The following is a 25,013-nucleotide window of genomic DNA, read 5'->3' on the forward strand; positions in this document are numbered from 1 at the left end:
ATTGTGGGTAGGGAGAAATCGTGTAAAAAAAGCAGAGAAATAGACGAAGGGAGAAAGACATATGTAGCAGGAATGAATGAGAAATTCTCCTGAGGAGGAAAAAGCAGACACAGAGAAGTAAAGCTTAACAAAGAATTAGGCTAAAATGCTGCACATTGTTTCTTGGACAACCCTAATTTCTGCTTGATAATTTAGCTTCTCAGCAGCAGCCCAGAGCACACTGAGCATGTGCAGTGCCACTGACACTCAAAGGATGGCCTAACAAGATCCAAGATGGGGAGCTCCTGTAGACATCTTTAAAGGCCTGGGCCATTACTGTTATAGGGCGGCTGAAAATCTGAGTTAGTATAGTAAGTTCTGTATATAACATATGCCATTTTCAGCAACTTTGATGAGTAATTATACAAAGACAAGAAAATATTCCCTAATGTTTTGCTATTACAAAGCACCAATGGAAAATGGTTTTGTTTTGCACTATAGTCCCTCACCCACTCACTAACCCAAGTCCTTTCTAGATACGGCTTAAAGGAGCTCTGATTAAATACTCCCCTCCCTTCCCTAAGCTTTTGTTTGGATTTGAGATGAGGAACAGTTCATTATACTGGGAGTTTATCTGTGGACTGGTAATTTTACAATGGCGTATATTTCCCCAGCATGGGGACGGGGATACAGGCCATTGAGGTGAACGCTACATATTGGCCTGTGTATGGCCACCTTTACTCAAACAGTGGCTTGGCAGAACCAGGAAGTCGTTTATTTTCAGACAGTTAGAAAGCCTTTGATCCTTTTTTTAATGCAAGAAAAAAAATTATAGATATTTCTCAATTAAAACAACAGGCATGATCTATGTTAAAAACAAACCCTATTCATTGAGCTAATGTTAAAAAGGGGGTGTACTACTCCTTTAAGGTAGGGAGAAATAGACATACAGAGGGAGAATCAGACCAAGGGGAAAAAGGAAGGGAAGGTGAGCAAACACTTGTAGGGGAGGCAGAGATAGACTTTGGATGGAAAAGAGAAGATAAATGCAAGAAAGTATGGAAAAGACTTGTTTAGGGCCAATCCATAGTTAAGGCATCAATCCATAGAGCGTGCATCTTCGGCACAACCAACCACTGTATGAATGTGGTGTATAAGTGAAGTCCAGCAGAAGCAGGAGATGAGGGAGGATTACTTGGGGAAAGCAAGCTCAGGATAGGCAGTGGGACTGGGAAAGACATGGGAAGATGGTTCTTGTAAGCCACTCGTTTGGCAATGTCCTAAGCAAGCAGATCTTTGTCCAAATTGCCTACTTTGTGCTGGCTGATACCAGGCAAGGAGCAAGCGATCAAATCAAAGTAGGTACCTATACAGGCCATCAGGAAATTTAAAGATGTCCAATAGATAATTGCTCAGATATCTATTGAATAGGCCACTGGAGAGGACCCATATATATGGGCATATACGCTGCGACGTGCCCAACTGACTTTTTAAACCAGTTTAATAGATATCTGCCTGATTTGAAATGCTGCAGCCTTAATATGGTTGTGTATGACCACCTTCATCAAGCTGGAGAGTCTAAAAGTGGCCAGGCACTAACAGAACTACTCATTGGGCGAGTCATGAGAAAAGCAGATCTGGGCCCAAATTGACCACCCATATGATCAGATCATACAAAGGGGCATTAACTTTTCAGATGCAACAAAGTGAAATGCACCCGTACACAGGAATGATTTGGACTGCAGAGGAAGGGGTCTCCTACATTTTATTCATTATTTGTCCTGCACATTTCAGATATTTCCCAAAATGATGGACAATTTACCCAACATGCCGGGGAGTTTTTCTTGTTGGGGAGAGAAAAATCTCAATGTCTATGGTGACCTTAACCCCCATTCTCATGTGTCTCTTAAAGAAGAATTCAACCCTAACGTTAAAAAACCCCTACCCTATATAGACCCCCATACCCTTCAGAGACCCCCCTCCCCCCAGCCTAAGTGTTACCCCGGGCAAATGCCCCTAACGTTTTACTTACCCCTCGGTGTAGATTCAGGCATCAGAGTTCACAGACACCATATTCTTCTCTTTGGAATGAGACCTGCGTGGAGGCGCATTCGCAGTTGGAGCAATTCTCTGTTTTGCGACAACGAGCATCTCACGAAAATTCCAAAGTTTACCAAAGCGGCTGAAGACGGCGTCCTTGAACTCTGATGCCTGAATCTGCACTGCGGGGTAAGTAAAACGTTAGGGCATTTGCCCGGGGTAACACTTAGGCAGGGGGGAGGAGGGTCTATGTAGGGTTTTTTAAAGTTAGGGTTGAATTCTCCTTTAAAGGGGTGGTTCACCTTCAAGTTAACTTTTCGTATGATAATGAGTGACCAATTAAGCAACTTTTCAATTTGTCTTCATTATTTGTTTTTGTTATTTGCCTACTTCTGACTCTTTCCAGCTTGCAAATGTATTGTTATAGTTTAATTTTACTCATCTTTCTATTCAGACCTCTCCTATTCATATTCCAGTCTCTTATTTAAATCAGTGCGTGGTTGCTAGGGTAATTTGGACCCTAGCAACCTGATTGCTGAAATTAAAAACTGGAGAGCAGCTGAATAAAAAGCTAAATAACTCAAAAACAACATATAATAAAAAATGAAAACCAATTGCAAATTGTCTCAGAATATCACTCCCTACATCATACTAAAAGTTAATTCAAAGGTGAACAACCCCTTTAACACATGCTATTGTTGCAGTGTATCCATGCATGTACAACTAAAGCTCTATTAAGTTATACACACTTATATACATCCCTTATATCTGCTACAGGTACTTAGCTGAGCTTTCTACAAAATGTCTTGCCTGTCCCACGCAATCTAAATATGATTAATGGTGAAGTCTCCAGCCAGCCTTTCCCTAATCTGAATTATTTCTGCTGCCCCCAGGAATCCTTTGTTGTGTCTAAATGCATTAGAGAGCTAAGCAGAGGATAAATAATGTACCAGGATTCATTTATATTTCTTTTTAATCAGTATTCCCTACAGCCATGGAAAGGTTTGACTACTAAGAGCTCCAGCCTTTGATCCCAAAATAAATACTGCTGAGCAATTATTTCTTTCTACATAGATACACCCAATACATCCATTTATTAATATTTACATGAGAAATTACCTGCTCTCACATACTGTAAAGTTTTCAACAGTTACATAATATTAAAGATTATCTAAAGACTAAAAAATACAATTATTAAAATAGATGCTTTTTGTATACTGAACTTACTGTACCAGCCCAGGGTTTCAGCAGCTGTAACAGTAGATCCAGACCTTTAAAACTGCCCCCATCTTGGATTTTGTTAGGTCATCTTTTGTGTGTCAGTGGCACTGCACATGCTTAGTGTGCTCTGGGATATGGAATCCTAGAAAACCCTGTTTAAATGCTCAAGTCATTTTAGTTAAAGGGGCACATCACCTTTCAAACACTTTTTAGTTAATCTATGGTGAAACGGTAAACTGTAATTAACTTTTCTTTTTAACTATTTTATTTTAACTATTATTTTTTGATTTTTGCTTCTTTTCCTCCCTCTGGGGCTTCACGGTAGCAGTTGCTGACTCTCTAAAATGTTCATCCACCCTAAGTCACCAATTCTCTTTGGTACCAATTTCAGTTGGGGTTAAGTAGGGTATTGAAGACCCGAGCCGGTCCTGCCCCATTAACTGACTTTAGAGGAGATATAAGAAAGAGCAGGCTGCAGAAACATTAACCAACTAAGAGCCTTTCGATCTAGAGCCCAGTCAAAGTGCACAAAGGAAAAGTTATAAAGATCATCTATAATGCCCCATGCTGTGTGCAAAAAAAGGGTTCAAGTGGTCATTTTTTTTTTTGCACTTTGTAAACTGAGTGGGCATCTGACGAATGGCCATAGGCTTCACATTAGTCCCCCCACCCCTCCCCTAACTTGGGTGTCATTTTCATGTGCAAGTCAGGGAGCGTCAGGAGGTGCAGCCCATATCGGGTAAGTAATCCTTTAAAATAAGTGAATGTAAAATTTATGGTGGTGCTGTTGTAAGACACTTTGCAATGTACATTAATTATTTATTTTGTTTTTATTCCAAGATATTAAGGGATACATGTACTGTTAATATGAATGAATTTTGTAACAACAGCTCCACCTTCTGGTCATTTTCCAACCTGTCTGACCACCAAGTAGTCAAGGAAGTTGTCAGGAGAAAAAAAGAGGCTAATCTGATGTTCTTCTGCTTAGGAAAGATTTGAGAAAGGTTTCTAATGTTTTTTCCTATCCAGAAGAACATCAGAGCAGGCTCTTTCTTTCTCCTGACCCCTTATATGTACAGCGGCTGGTGGCCCTTTTTTGGCTTGAACCCAACCAAGCCACAGGTTTCTGAACCACTAGTGGTTCTAATAAAGCTCAGGGAGCATGCTCAGTAGAGCTGAAGCTGCTGCTTTTAAAAATGTATCAACTACGGGGTCGACCTGCACCCATACCTAACCCACTGAGTTGCAGCTCTTCATATACCCTCCCCACCCCATCTCTGATCACCAGAGGGGGAAGGCGAGAGTATATAAATGATCGATGAGGAATTTGAGAGATTGGAATTTTGTGCACTGCTCACAGTAGCAAATCCGTTTACAAATAATTTGGCAACAACTCAAAATTTGCAATGAAACGATATCAGTGAGTTTCTTAGATTTACATTTTCTTAAACGATAACGGTAAACGTTTATTATTGCAATTAGAGCACATTACAGCGGCAGTTGCGATCATGCAAAAAAGGGGGACACGGTCACACTGATGCTATTCTATAAAGCTCCCTGTACTTGTGCGTATTCAGTTTGGATGAATCATCTATAGCCGCACCTACTGACATAGGGGATTCCTAGAGCTACTGCCACCTTGAAGCAAATGCATGCTGGGAATGGTACACCCCAAGCACAATTGTCTGTGATTCGTCAAAACATGCAAGTGCAAAAATGCAGCAATTGCATCTAAAATGGCAATTGCATTGGTGAATTAGCCCTATTATCTCTGGACTTTTATTTAAAAAACAGCGGAACTAAAGCGTTTGGAATGTGACGGACGACTGCCCTAGACTGGTATTTACAAACAGAGGATTAAAGCTCGCCCCCCATAGCATTTCCTATGCTGTTACACCTGCGGTGCCGCCCAGATCAGCTAGTCCAAATTATCCAATAAACTCACTATGAAAACAAGCTCTCATCTCAGTTTTATATCAAAGGAGAAATTTCCTTCATCTGAAATGAGACTTAAAGAAATGAAAAAAAGCGTTCAAGACGTTAAAAGGGCCACGAGCGCAGCCAGAATACAGATGTGGAGCAGATATGTGCATAATGAAGTGGAGCCGGTGCTGTCGCTGGTACTGATGCTGTTGATTGCACAGGCACGGATGAATCACATAATCATTTATTTAGATGACTCAGGGTAAACAAACTCTTCAGCAACAGCATGTAAACAGAGAAAAATGGGGGCACAGCTCAACAAAGCAGGTAAAAAAAGGCCAACTGCAGTTACCTTAGGTCAGGCTTAAGCTCCCCATAGACGCGACGATTCTTCTTGCCGAACAACCGATTTTAGGGAAGTCCGACCAATCCTTCGAAATTATCGTGCTGTTAGCGGGTTTCGATTTTTCATCCGACATCTGTCAGGAAATTGATTGGCCAGGTCAAAAAATCTTTGTTGGTCCCAGTGCAATGTATCTATGTTTGCAGGGCCAAGCAGGCAGCTCCCCTTTGCTTTCCTGGCAAATTGGTCTTTTTAGTTGATGGTTAATTCGTACGATCGTTCTGAGAAGATCGTGGTCTCACGATCAGGATCTGATCTTTTGAAAATCTCAACATCTATGGCCAGCTTTAGCTAGATAATGCACTAGTTTCCATTATTGTGTTTCTTAAAGCAAACGCTACTCCCCTGTTATAGGCCAGTTCAGGAGAAATTTGGGATGTTCTCTTAGCTCTAAGGCCAGTTAGGGGGAGATTTTGGGTGAGTGCTTATTTGTACCCTGGATACCCCTGGAACTATAGCAGGGTGACTGTTACCCCAATGTTTCTATATATCTGTAACCTTGTTATGAGCTAAGGGGGCCCAGCCTGAAGGCCAGTTAGGGGGAGATTTTGGGTGAGTGCTTATTTGTACCCTGGGTACCCCTGGAACTATAGCAGGGTGACTGTTACCCCAATGTTTCTATATATCTGTAACCTTGTTATGAGCTAAGGGGCCCAGCCTGAAGGTCAGTTAGGGGGAGATTTGGGTGAGTGCTTATTTGTGCCCTGGGTACCCCTGGATCTATAGCAGGGTGACTGTTACCCCAATGTTTCTATATATCTGTAACCTTGTTATGAGCTAAGGGGGCCCACCCAGCCTGAAGGTCAGTTAGGGTGAGATTTGGGGTGAGTGCTTATTTGTGCCCTGGGTACCCCTGGAACTACAGCAGAGTGACAACTACAGCAGAGTGACTGCTACAGCTATGTTTTTATTGTTATAGTGCTGATGAGATTATTATTATATAAAAGTAATTGTAATGGAAGGTACATTTTGCCCCAGAACATCCCTCAGACTGAGTTGGCAGCTTCTTGGGTCCTCAGCCCTGGCTGACAAATACGAGGCTAAAAATCTGCAAATATCTATCAGCCAGGATTGAAAATACCATCAGACAAGGGCTGCATTGATAAGGTACCTTCCAATAGCTGATCAGAATACATGTGGGCCTTGAATGTCCAGTTTAGATTAAAACTAAAGGGGCATTAGCTTTAGGGCTCTTACAAATGAGTGTTTCTTGCTCCGTTCCCCTGCGGTCACTTTCAATTCGTTCAACGACAGCAAGAAATGCATTCTATTCTTTTCAATGAGCCCAAACTCACACAAGCACCAAATGTTAAATAATCCAAATGTTAAATAATCATATATTAATTGCACTTAAGTGGGGGGCATGGACTTTTAGGGCTCGCACTGACAAGCGCGTTTCCCTGCACTTCCCTGAATTCAGTTTAAATGCGTTCAGCAGCAGGGAAGCGCAGAAAGTAACACAGTCAATTCTTCCTTATGGCCCCCCTACTGACATAGGCGCATGTAAGCAGCGAACGCAGGCATGTTGTATTCCACCTGTGTTCAACGTTTACATGCTCCTGTGTCAGTATGTGCCCCTTTAAAATAATAGCCTTCGTACCTTCACTTTTCCCTGCGCTCCCCTGCCTTCAGTTTAAATGCGGTCAGCCTCAGGGAAGTGCAGGGAAAAGTGCACGAGCCCTTAATGGGAAAACAGTTCAAAAATACTAATAGAGAATTCCAAATCATATATATATATATATATATAATTCAAAATGGACCAGCACTCCAATAATCTTCAAACAAATGTTTTTATTGAGTCATCACTTGTATAAACAACGTTTCGGCCCTCATTGGGACCTTTATTTATGTTTGAAGATTATTGGAGTGCTGGTCCATTATGCTTCTTTGACCATGCACCCAACATTGAATAATGGAATAAGAGTGCGGGTACGGTTGGACTTATATATATATATATATATATATATATATATATATAATACACAAAATTATATATCCTTATAAATCATGAGTTCTGATGTCATCAGACTCTGAAACTTGTGTATTATAATAAATAAAGTACCTCTAGTTGCAAAATATGAGGATATTTGAAGTTACCTCTGGAGTTCCATGACCTGTATAAAAACACTCGGCCTTGTGTTTTTATATGGTCACGAAACTCCTCGGTAACTTATAATATCCTTATAATTTACAATAGGGGGTACTTTATTCACTATATATTGAATTGTAGAGCTTTTAGATCTCTGAATATGTTCTATTATCCTTTTGTCATGCTCTGTCCCAACCACTGGATCTCTCACTTCACATGTAACTGCGAGTAATGCTACTGCCTGGCTGCGCTATTACTTATAATCTACAGCCGAGTGAAATATATTAGGAAATCAGATGTTTTCCGCTAGATACAAATGTGCTGGGAAGGAAATCTAGAGAATGATGTTATTAATGATGTTCCTGAGGCTTTTGGAGCTGCTCAGTGTAAATGAAAGTGGAATTATTAATGAGACTTATTAAACCCGGAAGGCTGAGGAGTATTCAGAACAGTCAATAGTAACACAGCAAGGAAACCAATTTGGTATTGTTAATAACATGACTGCAAGTTTCTCTTTCTACCACTTCCATTACAATGCTGAGAAATATACAATAAGTTGTGTGCTTGATAGCGAACCTACTGTATCTTCAGGAGCTGCAAACGTGCCAATGCCAAAGGGCCAGACATATAGCGGCATCTGACAGAGCAACAGCTGTGGGTAAGGAAGAGTGGGGTATATTATAGAGACTGCAGGGTGATATAGAGGTAGGAACACTTTATAACAATGTTATACATCTTGCATTTCAGCTCCTGCCCCAGTGGAGCTCACAATCCCTATCGCATTTATACACTACGGCCAATTTAATCCCTGAAAGATACTGCAGTGTGGAAAGAAACCCATCCAAGCACAGGGAGAACAAAAACCTACAAGTTCTTAATTACATCTGAAACCTTACAACCATTGCGTCTGACCTAATTGCGGCCTTTGTGTCAATTGCGCTTGCAGCTTGCTGTAAATTGTACATCGCTAGTGGACGCATGCGTATAAAGGTGGCCGTACACGGGCCAATACAAGCTGCCGACTGACTGAGTCGGCAGTTTATGGGCCCATGTATTGGGCCCTCTGACAGAGTCAGGCAGATATCGATTGGGCAGGGGTAAAAATCCCATTGGATCACTGACTGCATCTGTTCATTGATGCGGCCCGCAATTTGACCGCCAGAAGAGGATCGCTCTGTGGCGTTCGCTGGAATAAACAAATACAAGAGTCCTCTGCACTCAACCCATTATCAATATATTTAAGACACAGATATTTTGTGCATACTGCTACTGAAAAATGCCTTACCCTTTAAACAAAACAGGGATTGTTTTCAAACAGTCAATTTTCATCTGACTCTTTAAGAATTCTATTGCTTCATTATACATTTTACAAAGGGACTAAATTTTACCTGCAACTTACTTGCTGCTTTCAAAGTAAAACTCCCAAACTTGGCTGCCCTTTTATTAGACACCAGTGGGATCACCTGACTATAGCTGGGAAGGGTGGGAGCTACAACATGGAGCTGGTCACTGCTCCTGTATAACTATAACAAACAAGGGAAAGTTGTGCTCACCACTAATTTTTAAAACCATTAGGCGGGGGTGCAATGAGGCTGTGACCACAAAATACAAATAGACAAATAAAAGAGTTTGTTATAGTTATACAGGAGCAGTGACCAGCTCCATGTTGTAGCTAGTAGGCTGCAGGTAAAACTTAGTCCCTGTGTAAAATGTATAATGAAGCAATAGAATTCTTAATGAATCAGATGAAAATTGAGCGTAGGACTGGCCAGATATGGGATGACTGTGACGTAGTTGGCCAGCTTAAATATATTGCAATATATGGACAAACAATCCCTGTGTTGTTTAAAGGGTAAGGCATTTTTCAGTAGCAGTATGCACAAAATGTCTCTGTCTTAAATATATTGATAATGGGTTGAGTGCAGAGGACCTCTTGTATTTGACTATATGTATTTTGTGGTCACAGCCTCATTGCACCCCCGCCTAATGGTTTTAAAAATTAGTGGTGAGCACAACTTTCCCTTGTTTGTTATAGTTCGCTGGAATAACCCCGGACCAGTGCAGTTTTCTGCTGATGGGAGCACCAGCCCAGGGTAAATACATTCACTTGGGGGTGCCTAACATTTGGCACCCCCAAGTGCTAAACAAGTTTCTTCTCCTTTAATAAGAGGGGATGGAAAACAATGCTAAGGGAGCTTGTTTCAATGATTTATGGAGCCTTTGCAACAATTCCATATTTCCAGAGAGTTATCTCTTTGCTTTCAGTTCTCACTAATTGCGCCATCTAGTGTCAAAAAGTAGAATATGTTAATAACTATTCAGATATCAGTCATAGTTCAATACCCCAGTTAGAAACATTACAGGATTACATTTCATTTCTATATAATGCCATACTGAAATGGGGCCCAACTCCTCACTTAGATCAAAGTGCTTAGGAAGAAGTGGCTGCTTATTACTTTGTAATACTTGGATGTGGTCAGCTTTATGTCACGTGAAAGTTGGAGCATGTTGTTGGGGCTCAAGTTAATACTGTTGCCCCAATACAAAATGGTTGCTGATTCTTCATTATGTAGATGAAAAACTGCAGCTGAATAAGCAAGAAAAAATCAAAATGCAACCTTTATGCTACCTTTTAAAAAACATAATTATTTAAGGGTTTTAAACTATAAATTTATAGTTTCTCCTTTAACTAATTCAAATGAGGTGTTTTTGTTATTTCCCATGACAGGTTCCCGGCAGGCTGATGGATAGGGGTATAGAGAAAAGCATTCTCCTTTATTCTACTCTATTGTCAAATTTGCTGTACTGTTCACTGCTCTAAAAAGCCATTCAGATGCCAGATATAAAGGATCTCCTTATTACAGTAGTAGGAAGGTGGCTTATTAGGAATGAGTGATTAGTAATAAAACACAATGGGACATAATGAGGCTCTTATAGGTTTGCTTTTTAAAGATCTCACCATGACAATAGTGGGATGGTGGCTTATTAGGAACGAGTGATTCGTAATAATACACTGTAAAGCCATAGACGATATATGGAGGCCCTCGTGTATTGCTTTCTCCCTAGCAGGGGGTATGTGGGCTTTCACATTTACAGATTTTCCCCATTTACTACTGTTCTGGGTATTTTAAGAGGCTTCTGGTTATTATCTTTGATTTCCAAGGCACGGACACTTACCGTAGTGATCTAATTTGTAATGGGATGCAACAAAATCAAGATTTTGAGAGAAGCCAAAAATGAGCCACAATAAAGTAGACACATGAAATTCATGTGATTGGGCAGAGAGAAGCAGACTTAGTATTTGCATGGGGGTTGTACAGTGGAACCTAAATGACTCCTAAATCAAAGATTTTGAGGGGGGTTGAAAAAGACTCAGTGGTGGCTACCAACACAACTTATTTCTACAGACAAGTTCAACCTCAGTTTAAGCAAGGCCATCGCCTCCTAACACGCCTCAACAGAAGCACCTGACTATATGTTTTCACAAGTGGTCCCTTGCAGATCTCATTCTCATTGGCCCTATAGAGTGATCTTATAGGAATGTGAACTCCTGGGAGGGACCCTGTTGTTTTAGGAAGCAACGGGTCTATACATTACATAGTCACTGAGTTGTCCTTTAAGGACATGTCTTCCAAGGACTTCACATAGACTATACAGGGCAGAGTATGTTAGGGGGTCATTAGTTAATTTGTCAGTCTGCCATCTAGTTTTTTAATAAGTGTCTTGAAGAATGGCCACAGAATGGCCCCTTGAGTACAGCGCTGCCTGCTCTAGACACTGCTTTATTTAATGGAGAACTAAACCATGAAAATGAATGTGGCTAAAAACGCCATGTATTATATACTGAACTTATTGCACAAGGCTAAAGTTTCAGCTTGTCAATAGCAGCAATGATCCAGGACTTCAAACTTGTCACAGGGGGTCACCATCTTGGAAAGTGTCTGTGACACTCACATGCTCAGTGGGCTCTGATTGGCTGTTGAGAAGCTAAGCTTAGGGCTCGTCACTAATTATCCAGCAGAAAATGAGCTTCCCCTGTAATATAAGCTGATGCTACAGGTTTTCTGATTATTAAATTCTGATGCTAATTGCACTGGTTTCTGTGCTGCCATGTAGTAATTATCTGTATTAATTACTAATCAGCCTTATATTGTGACATTTCTATTCTATGTGTACTCTATATTGTGAGTGGGTCCCTAAGCTCAGTAAGTGACAGCAGCACAGAGCATGTGCAGTGAATCAGCAGAAAAGATGGGGATCTACTGGGGCATCTTTAGAGACACAGATCTTTACTGCTAAAGGGCTGTGGTTGCATTGGGCTGGTACAGAAGCTCAAAACATAATGTACAACATTTTTAGCCTACTTCTTTAGTTTACCTTTCCTTGTCCTTTAAGATAGGCAGGGGTAGCAACTAGGCATCCCATATTTCTCTCCTTACCTGTCCCCTTATTAGAACATCATTCAGACATGCAAGTCAGTGAGCAGTAGGATATACAAACTGCAATGAGGCCCAGTTCTTACCAACTGCCCTATGGCAGGCAATAAGGACAGGGCTGTCTGAGCCTCCTCCATGCTGTAAAAATCTCTTCTGTAATAGCCCACATATAGAATACAATGACACTCATTTTCTGACATGTTTAAAGGGGAACTATAGTGAAAATCAAAAGTTAATATATGCTTCCACATACAGAAGTAAGAAGCTTTCTATAAACAATCAATTAAAAATTCTGAATCTTTTCTGAAATAATCAAGTTTATATTCATTATTCCTCGCTCAGCATCTGTTTCTCTTCATTCTGTCTTCATGCAGCAGTTTTGCGTCAGATGAATGATCCAATATATCTTATAGGGGGGGCGGGGCTCCCTTTCCTAGCAGATGTATTAGAGCTCACTCAAATAACTGATTCCAGTACAACAAAAACTAACAAAATAACTGCCTTTTGCACAAATTCTGCACGTAGAGAGACATGATGTCTGGTGAATTTTATAGTGAGCTCTAATACATCTTACAGGAAAAGGAGCCCCCCTATAAGATATATTGAATCATTCATCTGACACCCAACTCCTGAATGAAGACAGAATGAGGAGAAACAGATGCTGAGAGAGGAATAGTGAAGATAAACGTGATTATTTCAGAAGCGGTACAGAATTTTTTATTGATTGTATTTAGAAAGTTTCTTATTTCAGTATTCTGAAGCGTATATTAAATTTTCATTTTCGCGATATTACCCCTTTAATGACTGCTCTTTATGGTGTCTAGAACTGTAAGGCTTGATACGCAAAAGCAACTGGCTTTGCTGGGTAAGCTGTAAAACCCTCACCCCCCACCCAAGCAGCTCCTTCGATTCAAGTGCTTTACTGTATGTCATGATACAACAACAAAATCTAACAAAACAACTGCCTTTTGCACAAATTCTGCATGTAGAGAGACAGGATTTCTGGTGATTTTAATAGAGTGAGCTCTAATACATCTTCTAGGCAAAAGGACCCCCCCCTATAAGATATATTGGATCTAACTGTCAATGAATATCTGACACCCAACTCCTGAATGAAGGCAGAATGAAGAGAAATAGATGCTAAGAGATGCTAATAGATGCTAAGAAATTTGAGTATTTCAGAAACAGTACAGATTTTTTAATTGATTGTATTTAGATAGTTTCTTATTTCACTATGCTGAAGCAAATATTACATTTTAATTTTCGCAATAGTTCCCCTATAATAACTGCTCTGTGTGGTGTTTAGAACTGTAAGGCTTGATATGCAAAAGCAACTGGCCTTGCTGGACAATCTGTAAAACCCTCACCCCCCCATCCAAGCAGCTCCTTCGATTCAAGTGCTTTATGTCATGATACATTAGTGCCTATTCCCGGGAAAGTATAATGGTGAATCCATGTTCTCATACTGGTACTGTACCTGGTGAATCTCTGCAGTCTGGACGATGACTCTGGGACAAACATTGGAATGGTTCTTGTATGTCTGAGAGAATAAAACAACCACATAAGAAAAGAGAAACCCAGGGGCGTAACTATAGAGGAAGCAGACCCTGCGGTTGCAGGGGGGCCCAGGAGTGTAGGGGGCCCAGTGAGACCCTAATTAATTAGCAATTTTAATATATCTTGGTAAAATAGGCCAATTTATAAATATTTTGGGGCCCTAAATTGAATTTGCTATGGGGCCCAGTAACAACTAGTTACGCCACTGGAGAAACCCCTTAGGATCACAATACAGTCTATGAAAAACAACTGTCGAGGAATGGCCTGTGGCGTTTCGGGCTGCTTTGCCTAGACTTGAATGGCAGCCGTGAGAGGTGGATCTCATCATGCAACGTAAAATGTCATGAACAAACACATAATCTTAGATGCTAAAGCTACTTTATCCCATAGAAAAGTAAACAATCGTCAGATAAACGGATGATGCTTTGCCTTTGCTGCTCAGGCTTGTGTCGCACAGAGGGAGATTTCTTGATGCCGTTGATTAGGGATAGACGTCATTGTTCCCTGAGGGGATATAATAGACTAAGTACCCCCCCACCAGAAACATTAAACAAGAAGCAGCTACTTCCGTCACATTGTACTCAGCACATTAGTACTGGCAATGTTTCAAATGGAGTGTGTCTATGACAAGTGCAGGTGCCATGGTACACATAAGTGGTTATAGCCTCGGATCCTCGGGCTGCGTCCAGACAGAACATATTCCTTTGGTACTGAACGGTATGAAATGTTAGACTGAGAAGCTTTGCAATGACCCTCTACAGCCTGCACTCTGTTGCACTGTGCAAGGATTTATAGGACAAGAGTCCTTACTTCTCCTTGATAAATTCAACTGTGGATGAAGGGCATCAAAAATGAATAGAAAATACATTATTGGGTTTCAAAGAATAATCAGACCTGGGGGGGGGGCTAGCAAGTGTCAGTAGCAACAGGTAGAAATGGGTTTCACATTGACCTCTACACATTGGTTGATGTTCAACCTGTGGCCCCGTAACTGCTCGACTTTATCGCTTCCACAAAAGGGCTACTTCTCTACCTTACAATTAATATGACGTCTAACTGGTGGCACCCCCTTCTTCTGAAGGAGTTACAACTCCCGCAACAGCCATATATAAGCCAGCTGGTTAGCACTGTGGCCTTGTTCAACTGGCACTGTAGTGTAACAGAGCATTTATGGCAAGTTATGTAATAGGTGCACTTAAAGGGGACCCGTCACCCCAAAAAAAGAATCCAAATCCTATTTTATCACGTTAGTCAAGCAAAATGAACTTTGTATAAATTATTTGACTTTTGGTTTTCTTCAGTCTAGGATGTCCTAATTATAGGAAGTAGGCAGGAGCCAATTTGTGGACATTGTTATTAAGACAAGCCTAACATCATCTCATCTCAGAATCTTGTTTGTGCACCAGAATGGGGGACCTGATGTCCATCCCCATGCCCTGGTTACACAATTAAATGTTTAAGAGAACAGGGGAATGTGGGGAGAGCAGTGACATCTAGGAAGTGCTGAATGGAAAGTGAAAGTAATTGTCTGCCCAAGGCATAGAGGAGGGGCAGGCAATATTTGATTGACAGCGGAGATTTTTAAATGAGCTTACAACAGATATGAATGCTTTAATAGAAAATAAAATTTACATTTTATGTTTAATTTGAAAATTACTTTTATTATACTTTTTTTTATGTCTGGGTGACAGGTCCACTTTAAAGGAGAACTTAACCCCCCCCAATTAAGAAAAGACCCTACCTACTGACCTAGACCTAACCTGTAAATGTCCCTTAAATATTTCTCACCTATCAGTGCAGAGTAAGTGCAGCGGAGCTTGTGGGCGCCATCTTTCCGGGGACATTTTCAGGGTTATTGAAATATGCGGGGGGTGGGGAAGCAGGGTGGGGGGACTGTCTAGGTTAGTAGGTAGGGGCTTTTCTTAATTGGGGGGTTGAGTTCTCCTTTAAATGCGATTTGCGCTTTTAATATAATTTAAAGGGATACTGTCATGGGAACATTTTTTTTAAAAAAAATGAATCAGTTAATAGTGCTGCTCCAGCAGAATTCTGCACTGAAATCCATTTCTCAAAAGAGCAAACAGATTTTTTTATATTCAATTTTGAAATCTGACATGGGGCTAGACATATTATCAATTTCCCAGCTGCCCCAAGTCATGTGACTTGTGCTCTGATAAACTTCAATCACTCTTTACTGCTGTACTGCAAGTTAGAGTGATATCACCCTCCCTTCCCCCCCCAGCAGCCAAACAAAAGAACAATGGGAAGGTAACCAGATAGCAGCTCCCTAACACAAGATAACAACTGCCTGGTAGATCTAAGAACACTCAATAGTAAAAACCCATGTCCCACTAAGACACATTCAGTTACATTGAGAAGGAAAAACAGCAGCCTGCCAGAAAGCATTTCTCTCCTAAAGTGCAGGCACAAGTCACATGACTGGGGGCAGCTGGGAAATTGACAAAATGTCTAGCCCCATGTCAGATTTCAAAATTGAATATAAAAAAATCTGTTTGTTCTTTTGAGAAATGGATTTCAGTGCAGAATTCTGCTGGAGTAGCACTATTAACTGATGCGTTTTGAAAAAAACATGTTTTCCGATGACAGGATCCCTTTAATATAAGCTTCAGCATACTGAAATAAGAAACTTTCTAAATACAATCAATTAAAAATGCTGTACTCTTTGTGAAATAATCAAGTTTATCTTCACTATTCCTCTCTCAGCATCTGTTTCTCTTCATTCAGGAGTTGGGTGTCAGATATTCATTGACAGTTAGATCCAATATATCTTATAGGGGGGCTCCTTTCCTAGCAGATGTATTAGAGCTCAGTCTATTAAAATCACCAGACATCATGTCTCCCTACGTGCAGAATTTGTGCAAAAGGCAGTTATTTTGTTAGATTTTGTTTGTACTGGAATCAGTTATTTGAGTGAGCTCTAATACATCTTCTAGGAAAGGAAGCCCCCCTATAAGATACATTGGATCTAACTGTCAATGAATATCTGACAACCAACTGCTGAATGAAGACAAAATGAGGAGAAACAGATGCTGAGAGAGGGATAGTCAGTGTTGGACTGGCCCACCAGGATACCAGGAAAACTCCCGGTGGGCCCAGGTGTCAGTGGGCCCTCCTGCTTCTAACCATTTGGCCTGTTTCATGGTCATTTCTGTATTTCTTTAAGGGTCTTAATAATGGAAGAATAGAGTATAGTATGTAGAGATAAAAGCGTTTGTTTGAGGAGAGGAGGTATAGTAGTTTGGAAAGTGGGCCCTCAGTGTTAGGTTTTCTAGTGGGCCCCTGGCATCCCAGCCCGACACTGGGAATAGTGAATATAAACTTGATTATTTCAGAAATGATGCATAATATTTAATTGGTTGTATTTACAAAGTTACTTATTTTAGTATGATGAAGCTTATATTACATTTTCATTTTTGAGATAGTTTCCCTTTAAAAATACAGCATAGACACATAATTGGGCCTTAATGGTAGTCACTATGGAGATTTCAGAAATGGCAGTTAATGTTCTACAAATGAAAGAATTAGAATTAGAGTCAGCTCTCCTTGTCAGAGTTGTACAAGTGGGTTTTAATACAAAACTACACGTGGCATACTACAGGTATCGTGTAGCAAATGCAAGGGGTAATTTCGCTGCTGAGGGGAAAGTGAGCCCTTATTTTGTAGCAGAGACAAAGACTGCCGATAAGGTGCCAGCACAGTGGTCAGGCAGGTCAGACTATAACAAAGCCGCGAGTGACTGGAACATCGTGATATGGAAATAATGAGTTTATCTGTAATGCTGTATAAATAACTCCAGTCGGGTCATAGATATGTCACTGTATAATTTACCAAGGGGCACGTGTACGTCTGCAAGTGCAGTAAGCAAAGTGTCATTTCAAGCCCAATCTCCATGTGACGTCTGTGCCTGATTCTTTCTGCTCAAGTGTGATGCGCTTATTAAAGGATAAGTAAACCTTTAAAATAAGTCAATATAAAATGATGAGGGGGCTGTTCTAAGCACTTTTGCTATGTACATTCATTATTTATTTTGTTTTTGCTCCAAGATATTAAGGGATACATATACATGCATATGAAATACAAATGAATGTATTTTGTTACAGTTTCCAACCAGTCTGACCAGGTAGTCAAGGAAGCTGTCAGTAGAAACAAAGAGGCTGCTCTGATGTTCTTCTGCTTAGGAAATAAATTAGAAACCTTTCTCAAATATTTCCTAAGCAGAAGAACATCAGAGCAGCCTCTTTTTTTCTCCTCACAACTTCCTTGACTACTTGGTGGTCAGACTGGTGGGAAACTGACCAGCATTTGGCGCCGTTGTAATAAAATTCATTCATTTTAACAGTACATGTATCCATTAATATCTTGGAATAAAAACAAAATAAATAGCAAAAGTGCTAAGAATAGCACCCTCATCAATTTTACATTTACTTATTTTAAAGGTTTACTTATCCTTTAATGCTGGGCGCTGCATGAAACCTAATTCTATTGTCTGGTCAGGAGGTGGCGCTTGCTCCCGGGTTCTCTGTGCACCCAATTGGGAATGAAATCCTACTATACAGCAAGTGCAAGGAGCACATTCTGATGAAAGTACCTTGATACAAGTGGTCCCATGTGCAAATGACTGCGGGGAAACTATGTCTACACCACATGCCTTTTATATTAGAGAAAACACAATTTTAAAAGATAAATAAACCTTTAAAATAAGTGAATGTAACATTAATAAATGTGCTATTCTAAGAACTTTGTAATGTAAATTCATTATTTATTTTGTTTTAATTCTAAGATATTAAGGGATACATGTACTGTTAATATGAATGAATTTTGTTACAACAGCGCCACCTGCTGGTCAGTTTCCCACCAGTCTGACCACCAAGTAGTCAAGGAAGTTGTCAGGAGAAGGAAAGAGGCTGCTCTGATGTTCTTCTGCTTAGGGAATAAAAAATAGAAACCTTTCTCACATCTGTCCTAAACAGAAGAAAGAACATCAGAGCAGCGTCTTTCCTTCTCCTGACAACTTTGTGGTCAGACTGGTGGGAAAATGACCAGCAGGTGGTGCCGTTGTAACAAAATTCATTTATATTAACAGTACATGTATCCCTTAATATCTTGGAAAAAAACCAAAATAAATAATGAATGTAAATTACAAAAACCCCCAAGAACGCGCACACAGCCATAACATGCAGTGGACTCCTATTTATATACCCGTGTCCGCACAACTTATGGAAGGGGGAGGGGCACGCCACCACGTGTGTATATAAAAAGAAGTGTGTCCAGCAAACTTTGTGTGTCAATTGATCCAAACCCGCCCAACCCACTGGCTTCAGGTCAGCCCACACATTACTATTAGGTACATTTCCACTTATAAGTACTTACCTCCCAGGAGTGAAAGGGAGATGAACTGCTCCGTAGCCCCTCACTACGTCATTCCCGAAGGCGTCAGGGCCATAGACACTGATAACAATTTGCGGCCCTACAAGTGATGAATGGTTCATATATGTGTAAATAAGGCACAGACAAACATGACATGATGACTAAATTCTCTTGGGCAAAACCATTAGGGACAAATTAAAGGAGAAGGAAAGCTCCAAGACTGTTTATTGTCAACAGATTAGCCACAATAGTGCAAGCTAGAATGCTATATTTATTCTGCAGAATGCTTAACGATACCTGAGTAAACAGCTCTAGACACTGTCTCTGTTTGTTTAGGATAGAAGCTGCCATAAAAGCTTGGTGTGACATCACTTCCTACCTGAGTCTCTCCCTGCTCACTCATAGCTCTGGGAGGGGGAGAGGAGCAAACTGAGCATGCTCAAGCCCTGCCCTCGAGGTTTATGCCGAAACAGGAAGTCTGATACAGGAGCCCATGTATACAGAATAGAAGGAAAGAAATGTGGTGTTTTTTTTGACAGAGGACTCAGAGCAGCATTACTTTGAGGGTTTACTGGTGTATTTATATAGACCTTTCTGATAAAGCTTACTTAGTTTTAGCCTTTCCTTCTCCTTTAAATCCTGAAATTCTGAACCAAATATGAACCCTACATTTGAAGATTTGAGGGGACAGTTTACATAATCTGTGAACTCAATTTTGCCTCCTTCAACAGTCCCAACTAGTACTATACCCCTTTTACTGCTGCTGATCATTGGCTATAAGCATAAGGAGCAATGTGGGGCCTGGTGTAAATGATTTTTGTGAGACCCAGGAGAACAGCACACAAGTGTAAACCCAGATCCCAAATATTACCTGGAATGCCTGGGGGGTTCAGGATAAGGAATCTTTCCGTAATTTGGATCACCCTACCTTAAGGCTGCTAAAAATAATATAAAAATGCATTTAAAACAAACCCAATTGTTTTGCCGTCAGTATGATTTTATACAGTTTATTTAGGGTCAAGTACAAGATACAATTTTATTATTACAGAAAAAATAAATCAATTTTAAAAATTTTAATTATTTGCGTAAAATTTACTCTATGAGTGTCCTCTAATTCAGAGCTTCTTGGATAATTGGTTTTAGGGATGCACCGAATCCACTATTTTGCAAAAGATTTGGGGGAATACCGAACCAAAACTGAATTTGCATATGCAAATTAGAGGTGGGAAGGGGAAAACATTTTTTACATCCTTGTTTTTGTGACAACAATTAACACGATTTGCCCTCCTGTCTCTAATTTGCATATGCAAATTAGGATTTGGATTTGAATGCTGAAAAAGGCCGAATCCAGAACCGAATCCTGGATTCAGTGCAACCCTATTTAGTTTCCAGTAAAAAGAATCCCATAACCAAACTGTGGGAAATAGAACTTTATTATTTAAGCCTATACATATGGGATCAGTTATTCAGAATGCTCAGGACCTGGGGTTTTCCGGGTAACGGACCTTTCCATTGTTCGGATCTTCATACCTTCTAGTCTACTAGTAAATCATTAAATAGCCTGGTTTTGCTTCTAATAAAGATTAATTAAATCTTAGTTGGGATTAAGTACAATGTTCTGTTTTATTATTACAGAGAAAAAGGAAATTTTTTAAAAATTTGGATAAAATGGCACCTACAGGAGACGGCTTTTCCATAATTCTGAGCTTTCTAAATAACCGGTTCCCAGATAACAGATCCCATACTTGCATATAATTCTGTAGACCAGGGGTCCCCAACCGTTTTTACCCGTGAGCCACATTCAAATGTAAAAAGAGTTGGGGAGCAACACAAGCATGAAAAAGTACCTTGGGGTGCCAAATAAGGGCTGTGATTGGCCGTTCGGTAACCCCTATGTGGACTGGCAGCCTACAAGAGGCTCTACTTAACACTATACTTAATTTTTATGCAATTAAAACTTGCTTACAAGCCTGGAATTCAAAAATAAGCACCTGCTTTGAAGACACAGAGAGCAACATCCAAGGGGGTTGGATGTTGCTCACGAGCTACTGGTTGGGGGTCACTGCTGTAGACCATATGGGACTGTTTCTACCAAAGGGTAGAACTACACGGGAGATTTTGATCAGATTTCGTGGGTCAGATTTTGTCTGATCATGCCATGCAACACCACGCGCTTTTGTAGGACGCTACAAAATCTGATGCCCCTAGGCTACAATGTAAAGTCAGATCAGATAAGTCAGAAGAAGTCTTTTGTTTATGCGTTTTCATCCAACAGTCAATATATTTCAACGAGAAGAAAAAGTCTTTCCAACTCCATCTGTTTTTATCTTGTTGGATGAAGACCCAGCATGCAGCGTTCACATCAGACAGACGTGTTGTGTCGGATGGAAAATTTCACATGTAGTTTATGCATCTAATTTTTGCATCAGTCCCATTATATTTTAACCCATGAGGCAACATCTGACTTGTAGGATGCATTTTGTTGATCCAACACCATCCTACAAAAGTGCTCGCGGAGTTCTGCCCTAATCGGTGCACGGCAACAAAACTCGGACGGGAAAATATAAAAAGATAGCGCACTGGCTTTTTGTGGACTGTTTGGCAAGAGTCAGAGAGGGTGGAAAACTGGAAACAGAGGTCTACAGGAAACCGACCCACATAGACCAGTACCTGCTGTTTGACTCTCACCATCCACTAGATCACAAACTGGGGGTCATCAAAACTCTACATCACATAGCAGACAAGATCCCCACCAGCACAAAGGCTAAGTTGAAAGAGATGGAACTTCTCAGTGGGGCCTTGAAGACGTGTGGGTATCCAGATTGGGCCTTTGTGAAAACCGGTATAAAGAGAAGCAATAACACCAAGGTGAAGGTGGAAAACGGGACAGGAGAAAAACTTGGTCCTCCCATGTGTAGCTGGGGCATTGGAAAAACTTAGAAGGATTTTAAATAAACACCACATCCCTATCTGCTTTAAACCCAGCAACACACTGAGGCAGCAACTAGTTCATCCAAAACACCCAACCCCAAAGCACAAGAAGAGTAACATTGTGTATGCGGTAAAGTGCAGTGAGGAGTGCTCTGATTTGAATGTAGGGGAAACCAAACAACAGTTACACCAGCATATGGTGCAGCACAGAAGAGCCAGCTCCTCAGGTCAGGACTCCATGTGCCTACACCTAAAAGACAAAAGTCCAGATTCTAGACTGGGAGAGTGACTGGTTCAAAAACCAGATTATGCTGATTGAAGCAACATACCAGAGTATAAAAGTACCTATTTACAAGTTATTCTGAATTGAGAAAGCCGGTTGGATGACACATCTTCAAGGAAAAAAAAAACACAGCACGAGTTGATTTTACTTATTTTCTACCATGACCTGGATGAATGAGAATCTTCACTAACAAATTGGACTGAACGAAAAGTCGCAGGTAAAAACTACATTACATCCGACACGGCACAACAGTCTGTTGCAGGTTCGGATTGGGCAAGCGGGGCGCCAGGTAAAAACCCGGTGGGCCTCCAGCTCTCATCGGCCCTGCCGGCCCAGACATGCTCCCTGCACTTGCTGCTGTGATCTCTGTCTCCGGCTCCGGTCGTGGCAAAACGAGGTATGCGCACGCACACACACATATGCGCACAGGGGTGGGCATGCCGAAGGTGACTGCGGACAGGGCCAGAGGGGGATTTGCCGCAGAGTCGGGGCTCAGGGGGCCCCTAAGGCATCAGCCCGGGGGGCCCCCCAGTCCAACCCTAGTTGGATGTGAATGCAGAAAGCAGCATCTTCATCTGACAGTCTAACCATGTCGATTTTACCTGTTTGTACCAGTTTTCACATGTACTTTTCATTAAGTCCCATTATATTTTGAAGCATGCGACTACATTCCGAACTGCCGTCTGCGTTTCGTTGCCGAGCGCCTATCCGGCCGTGGAGCTCAGCCCTAAATGTTGTGCGAGTGGTCCCTGCATATCATGTTCCCTAATGGGCCTTAAAGGAGAACTAAACCCTAAAAATGTATTTGGACAAAAAGCCATATTTTATATACTGCACATATTGCACCAGCCTAAAGTTTTAGCTTGTCAATAGCAGCAATGATCCAGGACTTCAAACTTATCACAGGGGGTCACCATCTTGGAAAGTGTCTGTGACACTCACATGCTCAGTGGGCTCTGATTGGCTGTTGAGAAGCTAAGCTTAGGGCTCGTCACTAATTATCCAGCAGAAAATGAGGTTCCCCTGTAATATAAGCTGATGCTACAGGTTTGCTGATTATTAAATTCTGATGCTAATTGCACTGGTTTCTGTGCTGCCATGTAGTAATTATGTGTATTAATTACTAATCAGCCTTATATTGTGACATTTCTATTCTATGTGTACTGTATATTGTGAGTGGGTCCCTAAGCTCAGTAAGTGACAGCAGCACAGAGCATGTGCAGTGAATCAGCAGAAAAGAAGATGGGGAGCTACTGGGGCATCTTTGGAGACACAGATCTTTACTGCTAAAGGACTGTGGAAAAGCAGAGATGTGATGTGCAGCTCTTTTCTCTGAAGGTTTCCAGCATTGGTTCTAATTTGTAGAGGACAATAAGGGCAGCAGGAGTGGAAAAGCCCCAGCAGGACATGGGATCTGAGGTGCAGGTGAGAGGAAACCATTTATAAAGGGGGATTTATACAGGAATAGGTTCAAGGCAATATAATCAGCCCGATGCAGATAAAGCTGCTAGAGAGAAAATAATGTTAACACATGAAAGAGAAGCTGCGGGTGGAAGATCCGACTTCTCGTGATGCATTCGGCACAGGTTCAATGGAAATATGCTGCGTGCCATTTCAGCTTTAATTAAACTGCCTCCCGAGAAATAACAGTTTAAGTGCTGCACCCCAGGATGTGTGTTCTTTCCGACAATACCCCCCGAGGAGAGTAATAAGGCAAAACCACATTTTTAGTGCTTAGAGACTATATTGACTATATTTTTTGATAAGCGTTTAATTTAAAGGGATTCTGTCATAATTTTTATGATGTCGTTTTTATTTCTAAATTACAATGTTTACACTGCAAATAATTCACTCTACAACATAAAATTTAATTCCTGAACCAACAAGTGTATTTTTTTTAGTTGTAATATTGGTGTGTAGATGCATCTCAGGTCATTTTGCCTGGTCATGTGATTTCAGAAAGAGCCAGCACTTTAGGATGGAACTGCTTTCTGGCAGGCTGTTGTTTCTACTACTCAATGTAACTGAATGTGTCTCAGTGGGACCTGGGTTTTACTATTGAGTGTTGTTCTTAGATCTACCAGGCAGCTGTTATCTTGTGTTAGGGAGCTGTTATCTGGTTACCTTCCCATTGTTCTGTTGTTAGGCTGCTGGAGGGGAAGGGAGGGAGGTGATATCAGTCCAACTTGCAGTACAGCAGTAAAGAGTGACTGAAGTTTATCAGAGCACAAGTCACATGACTTGGGGCAGCTGGGAAACTGACAATATGTTTAACCTCATGTCAGATTTCAAAATTAAATATAAAAAAAAATCTGTTTGCTCTTTTGAGAAACGCATTTCAGTGCAGAATTTTTTTTTTGCCCGAAAAACCACAAAATTTTCTGATTTTTGCATGAAACCCAGCGCAGGTCAGGATATCTTCGGGACGCAACCTCGGCAGATCTGAGATGCCAGGTTTTCGGGTTCGGACTTTTCCCATCACTAAAAAATCTGATTTTAGAGTAAACAAGGGAAAGTTGTGTGTGCTCACCACTAGTTTTTAAAACCATTAGGCAGGGGTGCAATGAGGGTGTGACCACAAAATACATATAGACAAATAAAAGAGTCCTCTGCACTCAACCCATTATTATTATTATTATCTGGGAGTTTTACTTTGAAAGCAGCTAGTAAGTTGCAGGTAAAACTTAGTCCCTGTGTAAAATGTATAATGAAGCAATAGAATTCTTAATGAATCAGATGAAAATTAAGCGTAGGACTGGCCAG

General features: G+C 40.8%; 1 protein-coding gene across 2 annotated transcripts in view; it reads right to left on the minus strand.

Moving 5' to 3' along the window:
- The window catches only part of LOC108702318 (B9 domain-containing protein 1), a 40,522-nt gene that overhangs the window by 9,795 nt on the left and 5,714 nt on the right, over positions 1-25,013 (minus strand). For both annotated transcript variants that reach the window (XM_041578715.1, XM_041578716.1), the window contains 2 exons: positions 19,040-19,136; positions 13,569-13,631 (listed from right to left, as the gene is read on the minus strand). In XM_041578715.1, coding sequence (XP_041434649.1) covers positions 13,569-13,631; positions 19,040-19,136 — 160 coding nt within the window. The remainder of the gene's footprint in view (positions 1-13,568; positions 13,632-19,039; positions 19,137-25,013) is intronic.

The sequence above is a fragment of the Xenopus laevis genome, chromosome 9_10S (assembly GCF_017654675.1).
Source record: "Xenopus laevis strain J_2021 chromosome 9_10S, Xenopus_laevis_v10.1, whole genome shotgun sequence".
NCBI lineage: Eukaryota > Metazoa > Chordata > Amphibia > Anura > Pipidae > Xenopus > Xenopus laevis.